Source organism: Calypte anna, chromosome 1, assembly GCF_003957555.1.
Source record: "Calypte anna isolate BGI_N300 chromosome 1, bCalAnn1_v1.p, whole genome shotgun sequence".
Taxonomy (NCBI): Eukaryota; Metazoa; Chordata; class Aves; order Apodiformes; family Trochilidae; genus Calypte; species Calypte anna.
This window is the reverse complement of record NC_044244.1, coordinates 52,294,784-52,309,912: the sequence shown is the minus strand read 5'-3', so window position 1 is coordinate 52,309,912 and position 15,129 is coordinate 52,294,784. Positions and strand designations below refer to the sequence as shown.

Genomic DNA, 15,129 nt, shown 5'->3' with positions numbered 1-15,129 from the left:
CGAAGTGCGAGGGGAGGCGGGAGGCGGTGCCAAGGGAGGGCTGAGGGGCAGGCACAGTAACCAATCAGATTTGGAGGGCGGGCCTTAGTCAGCACCAGACCTATGGCAGCTTAGCAGGTTGAAGACAGGCAGTTGTTTGAACCAGTGGGAGGGAGCGGCCCTCCCTTCCTGTTCGGCGCCGGGGCCTGCGTTTCCGTCCGCGGTCCTTTTCCTGCCGTGCCGCCGCCATGGCCTACCCGGGGGAGGACTACGACAACGAGGTGCGGGGCAGGGGTCCCGGGGCGGCGGGAGGGGGAGCCGGGGGGTTGTGTCCGGGCCCTTAGCGGTGACTCGCTGCTTATCTCTCTCTCCACAGGGCGCCTACGACCCCTACGCCTACTCCAACGACTATGATATGCACACGGGTGAGTGCGGGCCTGGGCCGCGCCGCCGCCGCTCTGGGTCCTCGGGGGTCTGTAGGCCCGGAGCGGGCCTTGGGGCAGTTTCCTGACCGCTTCTCTTTTCCTTCAGGAGATCCGAAGCAAGACCTGGCCTACGAGCGGCAGTACGAGCAGCAGACCTACCAGGTGATCCCCGAAGTGATCAAAAACTTTATTCAGTATTTTCACAAGACGGTGTCGGATCTCATTGACCAGAAGGTGTACGAGCTCCAGGCCAGCCACGTTTCCAGTGATGTCATTGACCAGAAAGTGTCTGAGATCCAGGACATCTATGAAAACAGGTACAAAACCATCCTACCCTCAAGGGTGAAGTGACACAGCTATAAAGGCGCACCCTCTTCTTAAAAAGTAAGGCTGCGAAAGGAAAGGCTGACTTCTACTGGAGTTCCAAAAAGGGGCTTTCTCTAAAATGCAGTGAATTGTGATGTCTGAAGGAAAATGCTAGTCCTGTCCCTGACAGGCAGGAGGCAGCAAAAAGTAACCTCAGTGGTGCTAGTTAGGCAGCAGAGAGCTGTGATAGATAATTGTGGATGTCTGTTCCCTGCAGATACTTACATTCCTTCTTACAGCTGTTACCTTATGAAGGAAATGTGAGAGCAACCTGTTCAACTGTACCATCCCTAAAAGATGAATTAAAGCCTTTAATTGTCTAGTTTGTTGTTCTTATTCATCACTTCAGCACTGGACTTACCAAAAGGGGATGGTGGTGGTGATTTGCTTTCATCAAGTCCAAGGCCTGTGCGTTGTCATCTCTAGCTCTGGTACTCTCATAATGAGAAATGGTTTCTGATATCACATGTGTCTATTTTTCAGCTGGACAAAGCTGACAGAAAGGTTTTTTAAGAATACCCCATGGCCAGAGGCTGAGGCCATTGCCCCTCAGGTTGGAAATGGTAAGTCTTTTACTTTCTGGTTTTGTTTGTGAGAGACAGAAGGAACTAAATTACTTCTGATAGGTGAATGAGCAAGTGTATGGTGTTGCTGCCACCTGAGTCACTCATGGTTGTTCACTCTGGTTCCTTCAGTAGATGCCTGGCAAGAAGTCAAAACTGAAGGCATTATACTTTTGCATCTCCCTTAATAACTGGGAGGAGGACCACCACTGGTGTGTCTGAAAAACCCAGCTGCTTAGGCTTTGTGTCTTGCTAATGCCTATTTTTATCCTCTTTTGCAGATGCTGTTTTCCTCATCCTGTACAAGGAACTGTATTATAGGCACATCTATGCCAAAGTCAGCGTGAGTGTTTCTTACTTATCTTCCTGCTGGCTTCTCCATGCCATAAAACTTGCGAAATTGGCTGCTACCAGCAGCTCCATAATTTTTGTAAGGCAGGATTGAGTGTGCTTGTGAGCTGTAAATCAAGTTGCTTTAAGGAAGCTGAAAAATTCTTGCCTTTCATTAGTTTGGTAATGGTTTGCCAGGTGCTGAAAATCAAGAAAGACTTGATTGTGTTTCTGAAGCTCATTAGCTGCGTCCTCAAGCTTGGTTGTAATGAGTGTGCAGGTTTCCCTGGCATCCTCTGTGAATCAGAGGACCTGGTCTGAGTTTCCAGGAGAGTAGTATGTAAAAGTTTGTTACTGACAGAAGTGAAATGGTTAGTGTATTAGGGAAGATTGAGGCACTGGGAGGTATAATTGGATTTTTTTTTTATAGATCTATAGTTACAAGACCTTTGGATCAATTGGTTTTGTTGGCTCTTTGTTTTTTAGATTAGCAAGTGAGGGAGAAGGGGTGTCACAAGAGGAAGGTGTGTTATCTATATGCCTGGTGGAGAGGGAAACGTGGATACCATAATGGATACAAGGGAAGGAAGTGGAATATTCCACTATTAATGTGTATATGAGAATATTATTTAATGTGTATATATATAATAATAATGCTCTATAAAACAAACCAAATCCCACATTTTTGTTTAAGCTGATTTGAAGCTTAAAATACCACAGTAATTCCTAGTTCTTTAAGGAAAGAACCTGAAGAGGCATGACTTAACAAAATAATAATTGCAGTTTTATTGTTGACCAGAGGGTGGAGAAGTGGGCACTTTAAAAAGGCTGTTCTGTTAACCTGAGTCAGGCTTTAACAGGAGAGTTTGGTTTCTCAAGCTTCTGTGCAGTTCGTGGTTCTCAGACTCCCCTGAAGTATCTCCAGGTGCAACAAGGAAAATGATTCTAGGAAGAGCATGATTCCCTGTTGTGTTTACTGGCCTTTCAAAGTGTTCAGAAATACTGTTGAGTGGCAGAATTGTTGATTTATCAGGTCCTCTCATGATGGGAGAATAAAGGAAAGCTGCTGAGGGTGATAGGAAGCTTTTAAGCCTGGGCAGCAGAGAAGAGGACAAGTAAGGTTAATGCATCCTGCTCACAGGAGATTTGAGGGAGAAGCTCCCCATATGTTCCCATATGGTCCTGCACTTTGGCCACAATCACCCCATGGGGAGCTCCAGGCTGGGCACAGAGTGGCTGAGAGCAGCCAGGCAGAAAGGGACCTGGGAGTCTGGATTGACAGGAAGCTGAACATGAGCCAGCAGTGTGCCCAGGTAGCCAAGAAGGCCAATGGCATCCTGGCCTGTATCAGGAACAGTGTGGCCAACAGGTCCAGGGAAGTGATTCTACCCCTGTACTCAGTGCTGGTGAGGCCACACCTCAAGTCCTGTGTCCAGTTCTGGGCCCCTCAGCTTAGGAAGGATATCGAGGTCCTGGAGCAGGTCCAAAGGAGGGCAACTAGGATGGTGAAGGGACTCGAGCACAGACCCTATGAGGAGAGGCTGAGGGAGCTGGGGCTGTTCAGCCTGGAGGAGGCTCAGGGGAGACCTCATCACTCTCTACAACTCCCTGAAAGGAGGGTGTAGCCAGGTGGGGGTTGGGCTCTTTTGACAGAAGACTTTCAACAAGACAAGAGGGCATGGTCTCAAGTTGTGCCAGGGGAAGTTTAGGTTAGATATTAGAATTTCTTTACGGAGAGAGTGATCAAGCATTGGAATGGGCTGCCCAGGGAAGTAGTGGATTCTCCGTCCCTGGAGATATTTAAAAAGAGACTGGATGTGGCACTCAGTGCCATAGTCTAGAAACCGCAACGGTGGTTCAAGGGTTGGACTCGATGATCTCTGAGGTCCCTTCCAACCCAGCCAATTCCATGATTCTATGATTCTATGTTAAAAGTCAGCCTTATTCTTTGGGACAATAGTGATGAAATTCCGACTTTTCTGGGTGTTGCTGGGGGGTGTCCTGGATGGATATTAGCTCTCATGTTTCTGAAGCAGACCCACTCCAGCTGAGACTGACTTTGGGCTCTCCTCAATACACTGCTGCCCCTAAACTCAGCTCCTGCCATGCTTGAAGCTAAGAGCCTGTGCTGACTTCTCCTTGCAGGGGGGACCCACACTGGAGCAGAGATTTGAATCCTATTACAACTACTGCAGTCTCTTCAACTACATCCTCAGTGAGTAACTGGGATTCATTTCTGGCTTGTGAATTTTGGAGAGGGGAGGAGTGGATGGAGAGGGTAGAGCTGGAGGAAGGGTCAGAAGAATGGGAACATGGTTTTTTTAATAGATTGCATTGGAAGAAACAGGCTTGGGGCTTTCCATGTTGCTTGAGTGTTGAATGAAGAGGACTTTACATCCATGCATTTAAAAGCACAAAAACAACAAATAGTTTTCAGTGCCTTCTGAAATACTCTAAAGAGTAAAATTTATTTAGCTGTCTAGCTGAGAACTGCTTCACCTAGTTTTATTAAAAAGCAAAACGAAGCTGTAAGCTAGAGAAAAGTAGCAGTGTTGTACAACTGCTTATTGTTAACTGCCCTGGGAGCAAATGTTACTGTTGTTGACTCTCAGCCAGAGTTGTCTCGGAGAAAAGATCAGTGTGCATAAACCCCTGCTGAGAGTCACTGCTGCTGAGCAGTTGTGCTCTAGAGATTAACCCCATACACACTCGTGTCCTTTAAAAGTGAAGGCTGTGGAGGCAGCTGGACTTGTGTATCACTCCCTGGCTGGAAGCTTCATTCATCTGCTGCTGCATCTGTCATTTCAGGGAAATTCTTGTGTTCTTTAACTTCTCTGTTCCTCTGATTCTGCCTTTTGGTTTTGCTCCGGGTTTTAAGCTTCTCATTTATTACATTTGTTCCTCTGCAGATGCTGATGGCCCTGCTCCTCTGGAACTCCCCAACCAGTGGCTCTGGGATATAATTGATGAGTTCATATACCAGGTATATGACGATAAGACTGGGACATTTTGGGATAGTCTCTCCTCTATAACACTAGCTTTTCCATCTCATCCCTCTGTGATTTTCATGGCTAGGGTACCACTGCAGGTCAGAAAACTTTGGTGAGCACAGCTCTTCCTGTGTCACCAGGTAGATAAAGTAGTTGTAAACGTGCAGAAAAAAAAAAAAAGGGAGCTTTTTTTTAAGCTTCTCTTCATTTCTGACTGACTTGTACAAAGAGGCCTGACTTGAATCTGCTCTAATGACAAAGGCTTTTAAAAAAGATACTTGTTTGAGCTAGTTTTATTGTGCACTAAGGTTTAACTTTCATTTCGTTTTTTTCAGTAGGGCCTTTACACTTTCACTGGGAGATTGCTGACCTGATTTGAAATTACCTGTGGTCTAAGATCATGACATTAGGAGATATTTTTCCACTTACCATTCAGAGAGGAGCAGTAGAGATCTTGGGTGCTATGGATTTTAGATTCCTTTGTCTGTAACCTTTTACTATAGAAATACCTGGAATTCCTCAAGTGCACTCTTGTCAAGCTTGAGGATAAAAAAGATGTGTTCACATATAGAGAAAGATGTGTGCATATGCAAACGTATCTCAGGACTTGGTCATTCTCTTTGCTGCCTGTTCAGACAGCAGATTTGTGTTTAGTTGCCTGTCCTGATTGTTTAAGAGATTCTTCTCTGCTTTTTAATGTCTTCTGGCCTTTTCCCTCTGCACCACATAGGGTTTGGGGTTTTTTTCCACAGGTGCTTTAAAGGTGGTTTAATTTGCTGTTTTAAATGCCAGGGGATCTCAGATGAAACTTTTATGTGCGTGTGACTTGTAGCTTATTTTAATGCATTTGTGTGATCGACTTGCAAGCTGAGTGCACTTAGCCAATCATTTCCAAACCGAAAGTTTCTCACCATTGAATCTCTGTTTTTTCCTGTAGTTCCAGTCTTTCAGCCAGTACCGCTGCAAGACAGCCAAGAAGTCTGAAGAGGAAATTGATTTCCTACGTTCCAACCCCAAGATCTGGAATGTCCACAGCGTCCTTAATGTGCTGCACTCCCTGGTGGACAAATCCAACATCAACCGCCAGCTGGAGGTCTACACAAGTGGAGGTGAGCTAGCTGGGTGATAGTGACCAAGGCTGCTGTCTCTTGCTTTGGTTTGGCAGAGCTCAATTAACTCGGCCTGGGAGCTGGATTGAATCTCTAATCAGTGGACAGGCTGACTGGGAACAGGTTCTGTTGGCTGTATGTGAGAAGTGCTGATGGTTACTCTTGTTACTCCTGCTCCCTTTGCTTCTAAACGTAGAGGTGTAGGAGGTGTAGAGGTCCAGAAAGGGGAGCTTGCTTCCTCGGAGGAAAGTTTCATGGTTTTTTTGTTTTTTTGTTGTTTTTTTTTTCCCCTAGGTGACCCTGAAAGTGTGGCTGGAGAATATGGTCGCCACTCCCTCTACAAGATGCTGGGCTATTTCAGCCTGGTTGGGCTACTGCGTCTGCACTCTCTGCTGGGGGATTACTACCAAGCAATCAAGGTTCTGGAGAACATCGAGCTCAACAAGAAGGTAATACAACACGTTTTAAACTCTCCCTTGCAGTTTGTCAAATTGCTCTGTTCTAAATATGCTGGTGAAAGATTGCCACAATGGATCTTCCAGATGAGGAGCTGTTTGTAGCTGTTGCAGTTGTCAGGACTTTGTAGTTGAATGCAGCTGGAGCTTTGGCTTTAGATCAAGCCATATGATAATGCCTGATGCTGTTGCAGCACAAATGCCTATATTTTTTTTTTAGGAGGTTTGCTATGTTGTGCAAGGCAGCAGCATCATTATCAGGAATGTTATTTGAACTCTAAGCAATAGCACAGCAGTAGCTAGCTGAATGCATCATTCCATCCTTGGTCAGTGGCTCATCCTTTAATTTTTTGACTCGTTTTCACCATGCCCACTCCCACCTTGCATGGTTTTGCCCTAGAACTGGGTGATGCTTGTGGTAACAGTGGCTAACAAAAGTCCAGCTGACACATGTGCTTGGCCCAAGGCTTGGCACAGATCTGTGTGTGTGCTGTCTGGCACAGGACGTGGAATGAAATAGGGGGAAAGGGAACTGAACAGAGCAAAACTGGGCACAATGCAATAGTTCTCTGCTTGCAGGAAACTGAAACTGGAAAACATAGGAAGTGGGGTGATACAATAAGCCCTGAGGAAGCTGCTGCAGGGATGGGCGGGAGGTGAGGTATCCTGAATTAACACTCTTCTTCCTATATTTGGGACATGAATGTAAACAGAGGTGGTTGGATTCTGGATAACCAGCTGTCTGGATCAAAGGTGGTTGTCTCCTCTCTAACCCATCACGTTGCTCCTTCCTTCTCAGAGCATGTACTCCCGGGTGCCTGAGTGCCAGGTGACCACCTATTACTACGTGGGCTTTGCGTACCTTATGATGCGGCGCTACCAGGATGCCATCCGTGTCTTTGCCAACATCCTCCTCTACATCCAGAGGACCAAGAGCATGTTTCAGAGGACAACCTACAAGTATGAGATGGTAAGAGATAGAACAGGTCTAGACTTCCCAAAAGAAAAAGCTGCTGTCTTCTTTCCTGCCCCCTGAAAACCTACATCCAGTAGTCCAGCCTTATTTTCTTGGACCATGCTGGCAGTGGTGACTGGACATCCTTTGTATTCCTCTGCCACTTGTGGCAATACTTTCTCTGAGCTATGTCACTGGTTCCTTTGGTTGTTCACCATACAGTTGCCCTGGCTCCATCTGCACTCTCCCTCCAGGCAGTGTTGTTAATAAGTATCAGCTGCTAATAATATTCTTGTTGATGCTTCTTCAAATTCAGTTCTGTTTCTAGTCCAGTTTTGCGTTTCAGGTTTATGCCATTGTTGGGTATATTTCCATTATCAGATAATCATTCATAGACTCTTTTAATTAAGCATAGCTGAAACAAAGCTCCTTTCTCTTTCCACTAAGCTGTCTCTGGTGCCTGTTTTACCCCTTGCTGCTCTTTCCTTTTCATCCTTAGGATTGATTTCTAACTCTTTTTGTAGCCAAATTCTGCTGTTCTTAATTCCATGACACTTAGAAAATTTGCTATGTCTGTTTCAGCTATATAGCTGTCTATTTCATCCCACACTCAGATAAACTTTCCTTCTCAGTCTTGTCTTCACTGGCCTCCCTGGTAACAGTCCCTTGCCAGGAGATGTTTCTTAAACTATCTACCTTCCCTTCTCCACTTTCTTGCACCACAGCAGCCAAACCTGATTCTGGCCATCCACGTTCTGTGTGACTATAATTATGTTCACTCTATACTTTCCTCTTGTCTAGCCCTCTTTTTTTTTTGCATTAGAATCATAGAATCATAGAATTGGCTGGGTTGGAAGGGACCTCAGAGATCAAGTCCAACCCTTGATCCACTACCTCTGCGGTTACCAGCCCATGGCACTGAGTGCCACATCCAGTCTCTTTTTAAATATCTCCAGGGATGGAAAATCCACTACTTCCCTGGGCAGCCCATTCCAATGTCTGATCACCCTCTTCGTAAAGAAATTTTCTAATGTCCAACCTAAACCTCCCCCAGCACAACTTGAGACCGTGCCCTCTTGTCTTGCTGAGAGTTGCCTGGGAAAAGAGACCAACCCCCCCCTGGCTACACCCTCCTTTCAGGGAGTTGTAGAGATTGATGAGGTCTCCCCTGAGCCTCTCCAGGCTGAACACCCCCAGCTCCCTCAGCCTCTCCTCATAGGATCTGTGCTCGAGTCCTTTCACCAGCCTAGCTGCCCTCCTTTGGACCCGCTCCAGGACCTCAATCTCCTTCCTAAACTGAGGGGCCCAGAACTGGACACAGGACTTGAGGTGTGGCCTCACCAGCACTGAGTACAGGGGCAGAATCACTTCCGTGGACCTGCTGGCCACGCTGTTCCTGATACAGGCCAGGATGCCATTGGCCTTCTTGGCTACCTGGGCACACTGCTGGCTCATGTTCAGCTTCCTGTCAGTCCAAGCTCCCAGGTCCTTGATGTGGCATTTATCTGTCTGCTTTACCCAGAGGCACTTGCAGCTCCCTCTGGCACCATAAGGCCTGAGCGTGTTGACAAGCTGACAGGTTCTCTTCTCTGTTTCAGATTAACAAGCAGAATGAGCAGATGCACGCACTCCTGGCCATCGCCCTCACCATGTACCCCATGCGCATCGACGAGAGCATCCACCTGCAGCTGAGAGAAAAATATGGGGATAAGATGCTGCGCATGCAGAAGGGTGATGCACAGGTCTATGAGGAGCTCTTCAGTTATGCTTGCCCCAAGTTCCTCTCCCCTGTGGTCCCCAATTATGACAATGTGCACCCCAACTACCACAAGGAGCCCTTCCTGCAGCAGCTCAAGGTCTTTGCTGATGAGGTTCAGCAGCAGGCCCAGCTCTCCACCATCCGTAGCTTCCTCAAGCTCTACACCACCATGCCTGTGGCCAAGCTGGCTGGCTTCTTAGACCTCACAGAGCAGGAGTTTCGTATCCAGCTGCTCGTCTTCAAGCACAAAATGAAGAACCTGGTATGGACCAGTGGCATATCTGCCCTGGATGGGGAGTTCCAGTCTGCCTCTGAGGTTGACTTCTATATTGACAAGGTTGGTATTTCTCTCTTGCGGGTCAGGAAATTCCTTCACCTGGGAAAATCTGGAGGTGACAGCACTTAGTTTTGCTCCAGTCTGTGGGAAACTTCCTTTCCTTTCTGGCCATGTGAAAGGCTTGGCTATGCACAGGGAAATCATAGCCCTGCCTAACAGAGTGTTAGTGGATAAACAGTGATGGGATGTCATGCTCAGCTTTGTCAATTGCCATACCTGGAAAACAAAGGTCCTGAATGTCATCTCCACGACAGAGGGGACTGTTTGTCTGTCAGTATGAGGTGACAGCTAGTACTGTCAGTGTGTCAGATGCCATTATCAGCTTTGCAGGTCTCCCTCACATCTCTCCTTTGCTTGACAAAGTAAGGATCTTACTTAGTCATGTTACAAGTCTATTTTTCACTGGAGCACCATTTAGCTTTGTCTGCTCTAGGAGGAATCTGAACACAAGGTATGGTCCTGTCCCCATCCTGACCTTGGATCTCTGTGCAGCAGGATGCATAGCAAAGTGGTGCACTTTAGGACTTCATTTTCAGAGAAGATGGCATTAACTATTAGGTGTCTTGCTAGTAAGGAGGACAGGTTGTCTCTTGTTCTTGGTCCCTTCTGGTAGAGGGAAGGAGAGCATGAGTCAGGAGTGTCAAAATTCTGCAGAGAGAGGAAAAAATAGGCAGAGTGTGCAAGAATGTAGGAAATGAATACAGTATGAATTTGGGACCCATCCCAGGCATATGTGTAGGGAAGGCAGCCCACAGAGAACTGAATGATTGCTGTGGGACTGGTACAGATCAGGTATATGCGATGCTGAACCAGGGCTGGAGAGAAGTTCCTTTGATTGCTCCTTATGTTTGGCAATGCTTCCTATCTACCTGCTAGCACAGATCTTTTCCTGACCTCGTGCTCTTCCCTCCCCTAGGACATGATCCATATTGCAGACACAAAGGTCGCTCGACGCTATGGGGACTTCTTCATCCGCCAGATCCACAAGTTTGAGGAGGTAAGTCCTGGGCAGTACAACTGTGGAGCTCTGGAGGAAAAGTGGGGCAGGCACTGGGGCTGTGCAGACCCTGGAGGAGCAATGCTTGTGTGAAACAGCTGTGTGGTGCCTTGCAGGGGAGAGCCCTGACTCTGCAAGGCACTGGGTAAAGGTTTAAGCAGCAGCTTCTGGCCTTTGAAGAATGTTAAGTTTTTGTGTGAGAAGTGTGGCTTATCTGAGCCACAGTGCAAGAGGAGGGGTTTACTGTCCAAGGGCACTGACTCTGTCATGAGACAGTTACAGTGTTCCTGTCAGTACCACAACTGGAGTTACATCTCTGCCCTCATTATTACAGCTCTAGAAAGTGGCCTGAAAGATTTCTGGAGTGGAGATGACTTCAGCTCTCTGCTTAGCCATGGGGTGACATTCTGTCCTCTGTCCTGACAGAGGCTGCTGTGCACTGCAAGCTGAGGCAGCAAAATCCTGAGATGTGGGGACTGGAGCAATACAGGGTTGCAATATCACTGCTAGGAGTTTGCACCCTCTCTTCTCCCCACGTTTTCCTTTGCTGCCTTGGAGTGGAGGAGGGAGTTCTAATAGTTCCCCTCCTACCTTGTCCCCTTTCTGCACTTGTGCTAGAACTTTTTTTGTCAGTGAGTTGGAGATGAAGGAGCAGAGGCATTGGATAGAGGCTGCTGAGGAGAACAGTAGTGTATGTCAATCACCATGCATTTTCCTGACCTCTGCTTTCTCTGATTCCAGCTGAATCGAACCCTGAAAAAGATGGGCCAGAGACCCTAGAACGACTGTGGATGCAGTGATCAGCTGGAGCAGAGAAGTGGGTGGGAGAGATTATTCTGTTTGGGGTGAGGGAAGGGAGCTCTGGCTTCTGGCAGCATCTCTGGAATCTCCTGGGACTGCAGGATCTTTTTGTACTGGTTTGGCTCAAACTATCCTACGAAGGAGAAGGCATCTAATAAATTAGTGGAATTTTCCTGCTGAACCTTCAGTATCGGGTATACTCTTTTTATTCTGCCTCCATGGAAGAATATAATTGCATCTGGAGATGTGGGCAGGTGCTGTGTGTGCTGTCTTTGGTCCACACTCTTTCAGGTAACAGTGGGGAGCAGATCTCTTTCCGTGCTCTATAGAGGCACTGCACACAGTGAACAGGGAAGGTTGCAGAACTGATTAACAAGGAGGAAATTAGCTGTTCTCTGATCTTTCCACAGGATGTGGAAAGAGATGCTAATATTACTCCTTTTAGCTCTCACCCCACAGACTGAATAAAACTGAGATGTAGTTGGTTTCCTGGAAGGCTGTGCTTTTGCCTTCCCAGCCCTTTCATTTTTTGAATTGCTAGGAAGTAGAAGTGCTCCAAAATGGATTGACAAGGTTTTAGAGGAGGGAGGAGAATTTTCTTGTAAATGTTCACCAGTAGTAACTTTGGCCATCTGATAGGAAGTCCTTGCTGGAGGTAGTGTTTTTATTTCAGCACAAGTGATGCCCAAATCCTGGCCCTTAATTGAATGGACTTCAGGTTCTCCAGAAAACTCCCCCAGGGTGTATAATTTATTAAAACCCTTTAAATGCTAATTTCCGCCATTCTCCAGCCACTTTTGACTCTTCAAGGACAGCTTGCAGAGCCTTGAAAGAGAAAAAACAGTTGAAAACTAGCCCTATAAAGGGGATATGGACCTGTAAATCCTGAGGAAGAAAATGTAAAGAATTAATAGTATCTCCTCTGTCCTCCACACCCTTTCCTCTCCCTTCTCCTTTTGCTGTCCTTAAAATACTTTGGGTTTTGAGTGGTAGGAACAGATGCAAGAGAAAAAAAAGCCACGTGTGTTATAGAAGACAGACACAAAGATTGCTTCGTGTATTCCATCTGTCCCCTTGTACCCCTCTCTCTCATTCTTCCCCACTGAGAGAGGGGTCCTGGCTGTCCATCTTGGCTTTGTGTGTGATTCTGTTTAGAAGTCAGGAATAATGAGCCTTTGTTGGATTACACGCTGTCTTTGAAAAGGTCAAGTTTCTCTTGTCCTAGATACCACTCAAAAGTAAACTGTGTTTCCCATCACAAAGTTGTGTAACTCGGAGGGGCAGGGTACAGGCAGCACAGAGTGAGATTAAATGGGTAACTCCTCTTGGCCTTCTGGCTGCTGCTCTTGGTGTGACATGTGCTAAGGACTTGCTGCCTCCAGTTCTGAATGCAGCTAATTAAAGAATTATTAGAAGGACTGAGATGCCACTGCATTGCAGCAGCCCACAAGAACTAGCAAGAGTCTGCTCCTATTTATCTCTAGCCCTGGCACTTCTGCTTGTGTATAGTTTACCAACAGCAGCTCCCTTCCAGCTTTCTTGTTATCCAGAGCCTAAATATTTCCCAGAATGTGAGCTGAGACAGATGTGATGTGCAAGAGGAGAACCTTTGGCAGGAAGCATATCACCATAATCAAGATAGCAAAGGAAGGCAATGTGTGGGATTTGGTCTGGTTTTAATCTGTGATGGATATGTTGGAATTACAGGTTTTTAATGCATATATGTGCGTATCTTAAACCCTCCAGCATACTCTTCTCAGGTATGTGAATTGTGTTGGTGGCTTCCAGACTATGCCCAGGGACCATCAGCTGGTCTGCCTCGCTCGAGGGACTGCTGAAGGTTAAATGAGTGGGACTGGCACATGATGGATCAAAGCCAGGAAGAGCTTGCAGCTCTCTCATGGAGCAGAAAGATGGGCTCAGCCAGACACGGTGCCTGGCACTGCTTGAAGCTGGAGGAATGCAGGGTGTTCAGCAGCATCAACAGAGCTCTGCTGCTGCTGGAAAAGAAGCCCTGCAGTAGAGGGGGGGTTGTTTAGAGCTCCAGCCTTGCCCGCTACAGCAGGGTTTGGTTAGTGGAAGTGTTCTCAGGCAGTGGTGGTCCAAATGGTTTTGTCAGAGGGAACCAGAGCACAGGGTTATCTAATCTGTCTCTGACCTGCAGCTGTGAAAGGAGCAAGTGTGATTATGGATGCTGCAAAAGATAGTTAAGGAATTCTCCCTGATTCTCCTCTCCCCTAGGATACATCAGGAAGATGATGTCAGGCAAGTCTGGGGGATTCAGAGCAGCCAGCTCGGGTGTTACAAACCCGAGACAATGCTTCATTTCCTTTTTCATTACATTGTAGCTTTCCAGTGATTTACACCACAGCTTTTCTCAGGCACTGAGGGGTGAGGCTGCACAGGCCATTCAGAAGGCATTTGTTTTTCACTTGTTACAGCTCAGGGGCCACGCAATAATAGAATGTAACCATGGAATAGGGGAAGGAGGGTGCTAAGCATGAGATGGGAGTGGAGAAAGGAATGTAGAGCCCACAGGGAAAAAAAGAAAATGGAGAGGGGGGACTCCTACTGAGTGGGGACTCCCAGCAATAATCTAAACACTTGTGTGATGGACCAGCCTTCCACAGAGGTAGCTACTGCGCCCCACCCCATCCCTTGGCCTAACTGGAAGTGGAAAAAATGTTTAGCAAAATAAACTATCATGTAATGATGTGCTTCTCCCCTTGCATTGCTAGAGCATTGCTCTGAGAATGCATGCCAGCTCTCGTGACAATCCATCTCCTCCATGTCGTGGGTTCCTGAGATTGTATCGCACCCTTCCTCCACTTCTTCCAGGGCTTCCTGTGAAGTGCTGCCTGTGACTCCAAATGTCCCCCTCTTCAAAGCCCTCCCTGGCCCTGTGCCTACCCTGGGAGCCACCTATGTCCCACATGTATTCCACTGTCTGATGTTTCCATCCTCCATGGCTCATGGCCCTAGGACTATAGAGAACTGCTTCTGCGTAGAGCAACCTACATCAAAGCCTGAAGAAGATCCAGAAATGAGGTCGCTTGGTGTGCTTTTTCCTGTAGCTGAAGTTAAACTTGACTTCAGTCCCAACTGTTTTCAGTTCCTGCTTTCAGTGCTCCCTGTCCTGCAAGAGAGGAGAAGGTGGCTGTAACTTCCACACAAGGCTTTTCTCTGGAAAGGCCAATGCTATCCTGGATTGTATCAAGAACAGTGTAGCCAGCAGGAGCAGAGAAGTAGTCATCATCACCCTGCTGTCTGCACTGGTGAGACCACACCTCAAGTACTGTGTTCAGTTCTGGGCCCATCATGTCCCAAGAAGGACAGGGTCCAGAGAAGGGGAAAAGAAGCTGGTGATGGGGCTAGAGAACAAGTCTTATGAGGGGTGTGTGAGGGAACTGGGGTTGTTTAGCCTGGGGAAAAGGAGGTTGGGGAAAGACCTTATCGCACTCTGCAACTATCTGACAGGACGCTGTTGTGAAGTGGGGGGTGGTTTCTTCTCCGAGGTGTTAACCTATACAAGAGGAAATGGCCTCAAGTTGTTCCAGGGGAGGTTTAAACTGGATATTAGGAACAATTTATTCTCTGAGAGGGTTGTCAGGCACTGGAAGAGGCTGCCCAGGGAAGTAGTGGAGTCGCCATCCCTGGAGGTATTTAAAGGCCGTGTAGATGCGGTGCTCAGAGACACGGTTTAGCAGTGGACTTGGCCGTGCTGGGTTAAGAGATGGACTTGATGATCTTAAAGGTCTTTTCCAACCAAAGCAATTCTACGATTCTATTAAATTAATTCAGCCTTCCCTCCGCTGGTGCGAGTCATAGGGGCGGGTGTGTGTGTGTGTGTGTGTGTGTGTGTGTGTGTGTGTGTGCTCCGTGCCCCACCGGCTGCGCAGGCTCCGGCCGCCACCGCTTCCCCGGCCTTTCCCCTTCCCTCCGGGCGGAGTTCACCCGCTTTTCGCTCCTCCCTTGCCGGGACGGCGGGCAGGGGCAGCCCCGGGAGGGAGGGGAAGGGGCCGGGAGGGTGCAAACCCTTTAACCCACGCCTACTTCAAACCCC

General features: G+C 47.5%; 1 protein-coding gene across 1 annotated transcript; it reads left to right on the top strand.

Annotated features, from left to right (window-relative positions):
• Positions 1 to 178: 178 nt before the first annotated feature.
• Positions 179 to 11,253, top strand: EIF3L (eukaryotic translation initiation factor 3 subunit L). The gene is made up of 13 exons (XM_030447263.1): positions 179 to 260; positions 356 to 404; positions 511 to 721; positions 1,254 to 1,333; positions 1,615 to 1,676; positions 3,809 to 3,878; positions 4,573 to 4,646; positions 5,591 to 5,762; positions 6,057 to 6,211; positions 7,017 to 7,187; positions 8,771 to 9,268; positions 10,185 to 10,265; positions 11,007 to 11,253. The coding sequence occupies exons 1-13, from the start codon at positions 228 to 230 to the stop codon at positions 11,043 to 11,045; spliced, it is 1,695 nt and encodes a 564-aa protein (XP_030303123.1). The 5' UTR covers positions 179 to 227; the 3' UTR covers positions 11,046 to 11,253.
• The last annotated feature ends 3,876 nt before the right edge of the window (positions 11,254 to 15,129 follow it).

Coding starts and splice junctions, on each gene's coding strand:
- EIF3L (XM_030447263.1), top strand. CDS start 228: ATGGCCTACCCGGGGGAGGACTACGACAACGAG. Junction 405..510: donor CGACTATGATATGCACACGG/GTGAGTGCGGGC, acceptor CTTTTCCTTCAG/GAGATCCGAAGCAAGACCTG. Junction 3,879..4,572: donor TCTCTTCAACTACATCCTCA/GTGAGTAACTGG, acceptor GTTCCTCTGCAG/ATGCTGATGGCCCTGCTCCT.